This window comes from Microplitis mediator, chromosome 3, assembly GCF_029852145.1.
Source record: "Microplitis mediator isolate UGA2020A chromosome 3, iyMicMedi2.1, whole genome shotgun sequence".
Classification (NCBI taxonomy): Eukaryota; Metazoa; Arthropoda; class Insecta; order Hymenoptera; family Braconidae; genus Microplitis; species Microplitis mediator.
This window is the reverse complement of record NC_079971.1, coordinates 16,312,914-16,323,578: the sequence shown is the minus strand read 5'-3', so window position 1 is coordinate 16,323,578 and position 10,665 is coordinate 16,312,914. Positions and strand designations below refer to the sequence as shown.

General features: G+C 29.5%; 1 protein-coding gene across 1 annotated transcript; it reads right to left on the bottom strand.

Moving 5' to 3' along the window:
- Positions 1 to 3,139: 3,139 nt before the first annotated feature.
- LOC130665444 (uncharacterized) lies at positions 3,140 to 10,248 on the bottom strand. The gene is made up of 5 exons (XM_057465839.1): positions 10,020 to 10,248; positions 8,489 to 8,667; positions 4,639 to 4,914; positions 3,908 to 4,564; positions 3,140 to 3,822 (listed from the first exon to the last, which is right to left on the bottom strand). The coding sequence occupies exons 4-5, from the start codon at positions 4,398 to 4,400 to the stop codon at positions 3,413 to 3,415; spliced, it is 903 nt and encodes a 300-aa protein (XP_057321822.1). The 5' UTR covers positions 4,401 to 4,564; positions 4,639 to 4,914; positions 8,489 to 8,667; positions 10,020 to 10,248; the 3' UTR covers positions 3,140 to 3,412.
- Between the last annotated feature and the right edge of the window lie 417 nt (positions 10,249 to 10,665).

Below are 10,665 nucleotides of genomic sequence, written 5' to 3'. Positions count from 1 at the left end.
GCCTGCTCCTTGAATTTTTTTTCAGTTTTTTTCAAATTTTTCAGAAATGGCTCGATCGATCAATTCCAAAATCTAATCAGCACTAGAATTCAAAAAACAGCGTCGATTCCCGCCTCAACCATCTTAATCGGTCAATTTGTTCGAGAGATATCGTTGGAGGGAAAATGGAAACAAACTATTTTTTTCGAAAAGAACGGCATCTAAAAGTATTTTCGAGCTCAAGGAGCTCGAAAACAGCAGGAAGTTTTAAGGCTGGCCCGCAGGGTCAACTTATAGACAGATTTTTTTTAATTAAAACAAAAAAAAATTTATTTGTTTAGATTTTTGTAATCAAGGAATAGAAAACGTAAATAAACAATCATAACTATTAATGATATGACGGACTTTTTACGAGTTTTTTCATATATTTAAAATAGTGCTAAAGAATCTTGATTCAAATTATTCTCAACAGATAATAGGTTAAACTGATAATTTAAATAAATCTATAATTGAAACTTTTGGAGCTCAAATTTATTGAGCTGTGGAAGATAAAATTTCCACGTATATTCATAGTGTATGGGATTTTTTACCGAATTTTCAAATAACTGTTGTCTCTATACTCAATACTTTAATTGTTATAAGTAAATAATTCAAATAATGAGACTTCAAGAGTTCGTAACTATTGATCTGTTCATCATACATAAAAGGTCTTATGACAATTTTGTAGAGAATCAAATTTACTACAAAATTAATATTTAACTTTTTTTTCTACGACCAACAGTTTAGTTTCTAGATGTAAAAATAACGAATTTTCGTAAAATTCGCATATTCTAACGTCATTAATAGACGAAATATTGAGTGCACAGATTTGATTCTTTGGACTTATTTGTAGACAATTTATTGCTTAAGAAGGTTCACTGATCAATAATGTCAAAAAAAAAAAAATCTTCACAGTTTGCAGCCATAAATAATATCAAAAAATAGTTTTCCCATGTTATTTAAATGGGAAAACTTTGACATCGATGATGGACCTCTTAAAATTGAAATTAAGGGCTGAAATTTTAACTGAATTTTTTTGTTAGGGCTGACAAACAAATTTTTCGTGGGAGAGTAAAAAAAAAAATTATCGATTTTTTTTGGCACACCCTAATATAGATATACACTTAACATGGATTAAATCATTTTTCTTAATCAGGAGTACCTAACGAAATCTCGAATTTAAGAACTCTAATTACTTTTTGAATATTTATGGGACTCGGATGATGAAAATCTTCCGAGGAAGTTCGTCTTCTGCTTTTAGTCGGAAGTTAAAAAAACATTTCTGTTATGATAATTATTTAATAAATACTTATAATTCTTAAATTCGAGATTTCGTGAGGTGCGGCCCAGCCTTAAAGCTGGGCCGTACTAAACGAATGTTTGAATTTTACCCTGCTGGAAAAAACTCATACAATCTCATAAAAAAAATATTACGAAAATATTCTATAAGATTTTATATGTGTATTTGACCACGAAATTACTCATAAAAACTCATAACGGTCATAATTCATTAGAATCTAAGAGATCTTATGAGTAGCTTCAGTATCTCATAGAATCTCACCATATTTTAAGTACAAATATAGAATCTTATGAGTTATAATGGATGCCCTCGCGGTTTTGCGAATGCCGTAAAAATGCCGTAAATTTTCGGCATTTATACACATGCCGTAAATTTACCGTAATAATTTGGTAATAATATGGTTATATTGGCCAGTTTTTTTGCTGTACTTATACTGTAGAGTTACCAGATTATTATAGTAAAATTATTATAAAAATTCCGAACTTTTACCAAAAAAATGCCGTAAAAAAACTATAAAAATGCCGAACTTTTACTGAAAAAATACGATATAAATACCGCAATAATGCGATAATTTTATAATAATAAAATCGTATTTTTTTGGTAATTATACCGTAGATATCCTGCGATTTTGCCAGATTTATCCTGATATAATGAAAAATTGTAAAAAATTTGGTTTTATTTTATATTTGCTTCTGCGGTTAAAATCATCGAAAATGTGCAAAGTGTAAAATTTTATATTTTATTCTATTAGTTCACACATTTCTTATTGAAACAAAAGAATGTAAGTGAAAATAAGAATCCGGGAAAATTGAGGTTTTCAATTTTCTTAAGTTTGTTTGTATAGATATAAACACAATTAGTATCAACTTTCGAATAAGCGATTTGGCATAATGGTTAACAGATCAGGCTTTAAATCATTAGGACTCGGGATCGAGCCCACGAGATGGCGGGTTTTTTTTTTTTTTTTTCATGACAGTTATTGTACATATAACTTTATAATGTTATATATAATTATATATAATTAAATAAAATTTTATATAATTATATATAATTTTCGTTCCGGGTAGAACGGTTTAATGCTGCAAAAATGCCGAAAATATGCTGTATAATTACGGTTTTAATGCTGTTAAAATACCGTATTTTTTCTGTTTTATTACCGTAAATATTCTGAATTTTTTTCGTAAATTTTTGGTAGTAATGCGGCAAAAAAACTGGCCAAAATAACTTGAATAATACCATATTTATGCAGTATTTATACCGTATAATTCCAGTATTATTTCGGTATTTCCAAAACCGCGAGGGTGTAATGTAAAAGTTATAAGAATCAATGAGCTCATGTTTCCATTATAAATATTCATGAGATTTAATGAGTAGAATAAAAAATCGTAAAGAAGCAATCGGAGAAATTTGGAAATGATGTTGTGTTGATTGTCGTATTGATAAGCTATTAATTTTTAACCCAGATGAACTATGTTCAAAAAAAGATATTGATGAAAAAATTACCTGTAATAAAATATAAAACAAACGGTAATAACTGGTTCTGAAGATTGATGAAAGTTGAATAAATATATATACTCAACACATATTATTTATTAATTAATTTAAATAAGTTAGAACAATATATAAAAAAGTAGTTTTAAACAGTACAGTAAAATGTTAATGTCATAAAAAAAATTATTTTTCTTACAAAATTTTTAATTTTGACAGAACGAATTTAAAATGTTTTGTTCATATAAATAAATAATTTAAAACTGTAAATAAAAAAATTAAAATCAAAATGTTTTTAAACAGTAGGAAAAAATGTTAAGACAACCGCAAAACTTTTCAATTTTTAATTTTAACTGACCCAATATCAAATTATTAATTATTTATTTATATAAATGAGTAATTTGGAATAATAAATAAAATTTAACGATTGAAATGTCCTTAAACAGTGTGATAAAGTGTTAATGCAACAGAACAATTTTAATTTATTGATTCTGACAGAAGTAATTTCAATATTAGTAAATGAAGAAAAATATATAACGAATATTAAGGAAACATAAAACATTATTTAGAACGATATTATAAAAGAGAAATCATAAATCAAATGTATCATTCATCTCCCAAAGGCTCATCTTCTTTGGAATTGACTTTATCACCTAATTGTGAGTTAGTTTTAAGTGAATTATCAGAAGAGTTATCTGGATCATCTGAACTAGACGATGCGTTACTTTTACGAGATATTTTCTTTGGTTGCGCCTTATCTAAATCATCTGAACTAGACGAAACGTTACTGTTACGAGATTTTTTCTTTGGTACCGGGTCATCTGAATCGCTACTACTGGAGTCAGTCGAGTCATCACTAGAAGACGAGGATTTTTTTTTTTTTGGTAGCTTTGCTGGTCTCGCTTTTTTTCTCAAATCAGATATTTTTCTGCGGATATGGTCATCGCATTTATCAACTTCCACGTTAATATAAGCTTCATCTGTATAACGGGTACTTAAATAATATCGGAAAATTCCTAAAATCAAATATTTAATTATAAATTTGTAATTACGTTCAACAATACAATATAAAAAATATGAATTTCATCAATAATTTCATACCTTTCACGGCTAGTCTGATCGTTGGATCAAGTCCAGGTTTGCGGGACGTCATTTTAATTTTATTCGATTTTCCACCTTTAACACTATGATTTATTATTTCTTCAGGAGTAAACTGGGTCATTACAATTTTTTTCACAAAGACAGCATTGGAAGTAGCATCAGAAGCAATTGAATCATACGTTTTCTTAGAGATGTAAATACCTTCTCCTAGATGTATAGAATTATCGCTTCGTCGAATAAACCCAGATTCGGGAAACCCAGTCCTTTCCTCTAAAACTCGAGACGATGAAGTAGACGGCATACTTTTAAATTCATTCCAATTATCTATCAAAATTTGAACCAAGCCTCTTAATTCCTTAAGTTCAGAACTGTGTTTACTCTCGATCTGATTTACTGTTTTTTTAATGTCAACAAAACTTTTATTCATGATATTTGTCATATCCGTTAGTCTTTTTGTAATTGGGTCAAATGAAAAATCAGAACCTTTCTTCATTCTTTCTCTTTCTTTTGAAATATCTGTAATTTCTATAATTCTTTCTTCACTGTCTATGAAATCATCGTCATTCTTCTTCTTCTTATGCTTCTTATTCTTCTTTGCAATTTTAGTTTTTTTGTTTTTTTTTTGTTCTCTTTAGAATCACTGTTTTTTCGTTTACGCTGCAATAAAAAAAATAGTTATAAGTGGGAGCATAAAAATGAATAATAATTTATCTTACAAAATGTGTGCTTACGTTACTTGACGACTTTTTTTGAGTGATTGGAGAGTTAAAAACTGCAGCATTACTATTACTGACGTTTAAAGATCCGTCAGAGGCAATGTTCAATTGAGAAAGTGTGGATTTAAGACTGTTAATCATACTTGCATTATTCCCAGCGCTTGTTAATACTTCCGGTGCCTGGTCATTGAGGCAGTGCATAAGTGGATCATCTTTTGTAGTATCATTAAACTCTTCAGTTTTGTCAGTTGTGGTACTTCGACTGGTCCCGCCTTCCATTTCAAAGCGTGCCTAAACCAATGATCAAGAAGATGTTTTAACGAAAGAATCATTAACATTTTAATCGTAATACATACTTAAATATGAGTTGATATTGTTAATCATTATAAGTTTTTTTTTAATTAATACACGATTATTATACGTTCTAAACATATTAGATTAAAAATAATAAAAATGAAGCCAAAAAAAGTTCTGAAGTTTTTCAGAATATTGATATAATTATCACTAAAAATTAATTTCATTACAAAGTTTTGTTAACACAAAGGTACGAAGTTCTTTCAATCATTGAATTTCCACAAGGTTTGGAAATAAACAAGAGTAAAACTTATCATCATCGTGCACGTAAATAATTTTCTCCTGAATACTATTAATGCCACTTATAAAAATTTCTACTGTATTATCATTATTAAGTTCAAGTATGTGATCTAAATTTACAATGTTTGAAAATGAACTTGGACCATATTTATGATTTCGGCCATAAATATAACAATTTTGACCAACTTGAATGAAATGATAGATTTCAATAATTTGTCTTGATTGCAAAAAAACAAATGTATCGTTTGTCTTATTTGCACGAGCATATGAAGTGGAATGGAAAATTTTTTGTTGATAAATGCACTTAGAAAAAATATGAATTTCAATGTTTTGGTTTTGTAAGTAGTTTTTCATAGCTTCCTCAACTTGTGACGTCTTCAGCTTTTCTCCAATAAGTCTAATATTATTAGGAAGTTCAACACAATTTTTGAGTTTTTCTTCAGGCTCAAATAGTTTGTGACAGTAATTCGCACACTCATTAGAAGTTGTTGAAGCGTTGATCTTGGAACGCAGTCGAATTTTTTTCAACCGTTTGCGACTCATTTGAAGACTGACACCTTTTGGTCCGTTGACATTCAATTTATCGTAAAAGATCCCATTTTCAAAAGGAAATGCAGATGTTCCCCATAATGGCCCACTTCTTCTCACTGATTCGCCCAAATGAAGAAGTGAATGGATATTAAATGTCATTGCTCCGAGACCATAAATTGACTGGAACTCTCCAACGAATTTTAAGAGATCATATTCTGACCGTAAAATCTCACTTTCCGTTATCGTACGTTTTAGAAGAGTATGAATACTGCGCACAAGAAGTAAATAAGAGTCAAAACATTCTTTGTTTAAAATTCCATTTAAACAGATTGGACTCCAATACAACAGCCAAGATTTCAGTTGAGAAGCCTTCCATTTACTAAAATTTTGTATTAATCCTGGAAGTCGATGAATTTCGTGAGGTGGCTTTATATTATCTAAACGTTTTTGAATTTCATCACGATTATCCTTTGTTACGTAAAAATCAGTCCCTGCTGTAGTCCACAAAGCCCATAATTGACGAACAACACCGAGTAAGCATCCGTGCATATAATCGATAGGATACCCCCAAACATTGTCAAATAATGGTAATAATTTTATAAATGGAGTCGAGCCTTTCACTCCATTACATGTTTTTATTTTTTTTGCAGTATAATTAGTACTTTTATAAGTTTTTCTTCTTCTGGGAACATAATTTTTATTCAATCTGACAGCATTTATTATGTCTTCTTTGTATCGCGAATTCGTGCGCAAATCTGGATCGTTTTCGGTCAAAGGATAACGCATAGAATTTGCGAAATACGTTCCAGGTGCGTAACACCAACTACATCCCCAATACGCATTGAATTGAACACGATTTTGGCAAATTGGACGTGCAACAGAGTCTACACAACATGCAAACAATGTAAACTTTAAATTTACAGTTTGATTTATACTTATATTTTTAATATTTATCCCTTCCATCATTAAACTAACTATTTGATTGCATAACTCCGTACTATATAAGTTCATGAGGTTCGGTTTCGGTTCTTTAAGAGTAACAAAAATACCACCAAGAATAGTATATTTAAATCTTAATTCTGGCGGAAGCTCGTTAATTATCAATTGTTGAGGCCAAAAACTAGCTGTTGAACTATTAAAAATTGGCGCGCCATCTACATTACAATTTAGCGTTAAAACTCCCGGCATATGGCGCATTAATTGTTTATAAAGAAGAGAACTGTGGACATCGAAAATAACATCAGGATCGGATATATTATTTTTTATAATTTCAATGTAATGAAAAAGATTGGTATTTATCTTCGGTTCAGATAATAGCTGTTGCAATTGATACTTGATATCAATAGTCATGAAATAATTATTACCGAGCGATGAAAGAACATATTTTTTTTTACAGGTAGAACACTGAAAGGTTTCTTTTTTTGAACTTTTGCTTAAATCTTTTCTTGTTAGAATTAAATTACATTTTTCGCAAAAGAAATGTAAAATCATTAAATCCGAGGGAGCATCATAAATTTGGGAGAGTTTGTATTGACTTGGATTCCAATTTTCAAATTCCGGTCCAGCAAGCACTTTAATTAAGTTTATTAAGTCTTCGTGGTCGGTTCGCGTTAAATTTTTTGAAGTAGAAAAACTTTCAATCATCAATAGGACATCTGAAGTTTAAGCTGAGAAGCTGCGAACATTTCGCGGTTTCCTTGCAAGGAATCAGTATTAAAACTTTGTGTGGTGTCATCAACAATACTATCCTGCATTTGGTAGTTACTATCAGTATCAGACCAGCTGTCATCGGAATCCGAGTACACAATAGTATCTGTAGAATATTCGGTGAGAACTTCTTCACTACTATTTTGGGTACTTGAACTACTTTCACTCAGAATACTTGTGATATTATTTAAGTCATTGCTAAATATCTCTTCATTTGCCACGGATAAATTATCGGAGGATATTTTTTCAGCGTTCTCGAAATCACGTTTACAAAATGATTCAGGAATCAAATTACTATTTTCAAATGAATTTACATCAAAATCTGAAATATTATGAAGTGAAAATGAAAATCAATTGTAAAATAAGTTTGTATTTAATTTTTAGATTTATTTTCATAATAACGGACCAATGTTTAGATCAACAGGAGTATTTATTTTTTTTTCCCATCTTCGAACTGTGCGTTGACTAACTAATAGCTCGCTACAAGAAGGATTTAGTAACCGGTTGTAAGCTCGTTTGCGCATTTGAGAAGTCTGTAATAATGTTTGATTATTATAGACCTTTGTACTAATCATTTTCTTTCAGAGATTTGTGTGTGTATCGTATATCAATGAGTAGACTATTTACATTAACGCCGTTACCGGCTATTAATCTTAAGGTTACGTAAAAATTTTTGAAAATTAAACGAATTTTCAGAAGTAAATTATTGTAACTTTGGCTACGTATACGATAAGAGTTAGTGTTATTGTAAAAATTTTCTAGACCAAGTCTAAGTTCAATTAACATTTCTTTCAACACCTAAAGTCATGTCAATTATATACATGTTCAAGTAAAATAAAAAAATCGCTTTTACACAAATTACGTTTTGCATAAATAATAAAATTGATTAAATAGAAATGGATTATAATAAATATTGATTTAAATATCAGGAAAGAAAAAATTTCAACTTAAAATATAAATCAAAATACTGATTTGATAAGAAGTAAATTCTAGAGATATAATAAATATTGCTATTTATTATCAATATTATTACCTTATCCTTTACTGCTAACTTCTTGTCGAGTAAAGCTTGAGTATTGGTCTTCAGGTGGTCTGAAGATTTAGTCACTTTATTGACTTGGGTATCGTCCTCAGAAGCAGTTACACATATACTTGCAGGTGGAAACCTAGCTCGATTTGACTCTATAAGTTTGAGCAACTCCTCTTCGGTTTCTGTAAAAAAAAAAAAAAATTAATTTTCAGCATAAGCAAAGGATTGCATTCCTAACCATTACTATCATCAATTATAAATATAAAAACAAAATACTTTTTTTAAATGATTTTTTAAAATATTTTTTCTCACCTCCGGGCGGAAAGCGTCAACTTTCGTCCCGCTGTGCAAAACGAAGTTGCCGCTTTCCGCCTCCGTCGAGGAGAAAAATAGTATACACTCCTCGGAAAGTAAATAAGAAAGCCTCAGATCACATGTTTGTTACATGTGATTAATTACATGTGATCTGAGACATTTCTTACTTTACTTCCCTAGGTGTGTAATATACTATTGTATAACAAAAAATGTGAAATCCTAAATTAAAATTAGTTCTTGAAAGAATACTGAAATTATGTTGAGTAAAAGACAAAATGAAAATGGAAAGTTTAGTTAATTTACATAAATTGGTATTGACAAACACATGTGATTGCAATTTAGTATATGTTTTGTTACATTAATTCATCTTTAGTAATGTCCGATTAATTTTGCTGGCAGATGGAAAACCGATAAAAAAAAAACTATATTTAAAATTCAAAATAAATCCAGAAGTTCATGTTCAGAGTTGCATTTTTTTCTGTTAGTTGAAGTAATTTTAATCATTGAAATGTAAAAATGATAGTGTTTAAATGATAAAATTCTGAGTATTTAATAAAAAAAAAAAAACAAATAGAAATCCCAATACTAAATAATTTGAGAGGAACAAAGGATACCATAGGATCTCATAAATTATTAAATTGAAATGAAGTACGATAGAATTTCATAGCTTTCCAAAATTCGAATGTTAGAAAATATTAAAAAATTTCTGAAATTATTACTATAAGTCTAAATCTCTCGTACAAAAAGAATAAGAAAGTTATTTGAAGTAGTTGAATGGTTAAAACAATTATTATACTTTTTTTTATTTCAGGTTTAGTTATGAAAAATTGATATATATCAATAATTTTTGTAGATTAAAAAAAATATTTTGAATGCTACTATTTTTTCTTGTCAGAAATTATGTTTTACGATGCTCTCAAATTATATATTACAATTTCGTTGAGAAAAAAGAAGTTAAAAACAATTTTTTGCATTGAGACAAAAAACTCACAAGACCTTGAAATTGTTTAAAATCGAAATAAAATGATGAGATTACATAAATTATGAACTCAATATCATAAAATCGTTATACATTCTCATAACTTCTGAAAACTGATGAATAGGACTAAAATTATTATAAACTAAAAATAATATTAACATTTGTTATTACAGCTAACATTTTGTATTTTAACTTTACTAAAAGTAACATTTTAAAAATATAGAAATATTTTTAACTAACCTGCTTTGAAGGAAACCGTGCATTGTTCGATTTTGTGACCAATTTTAATATTAAATTTCTTCGTAGGCAAGGCATCTACCTTGAACTTCTGAATTTCGTTCACGTTCACAATTTTCAGTTCATTTGTTCCAAGTATTTTAATATAAGCAAACATTTTTTGCTTATAAGCACAAAGAATGTACACAAACAATGACTATTAATGTTGCACTTGACACACAGTCCGACGCGCTTTTGTCGAATGACCTTAGTCCGCGCAAACCTGCCAACGAACAATTGATGTAAGTCGAGTATTAGGGAGAAGGGGTAACTGAGAGAGCAACCCTCTCTAACAGACAGTCGAGTGGCGTTATGAGCCCTCTCAGTGTCTCTCTCATATTAACGCGAGTCTGGTTAAAAGAAAAAGAAAACAAGCCGGGCTCATAACGCGACTCGACTGTACTTCAATTTCGCTACAGCGCTCTCTCTTTAAGATGTAACAAGTTATCTTTCTTTATCTCATTAGTGGCTTTTGAAAAAATATAAACAGAGCTAAAATATCTTTCTCTACGGGAGCACTGTATAATGAATTCGACTGTTTGTGGTTGTCAAAAAGTTCGGCAAGTGAAAATAAAATTTTTCTTTAATAAAGAGAAGAATTAAAAAAAAA

Bases quoted from the DNA above. Each gene is read 5' to 3' on its own strand.
- LOC130665444 (XM_057465839.1), bottom strand. From the start codon at position 4,400: ATGAAGAAAGGTTCTGATTTTTCATTTGACCCAATTACAAAAAGACTA. The intron at 3,823-3,907 runs GTATGAAATTAT...ATTTGATTTTAG, and splicing joins GATCAGACTAGCCGTGAAAG to GAATTTTCCGATATTATTTA.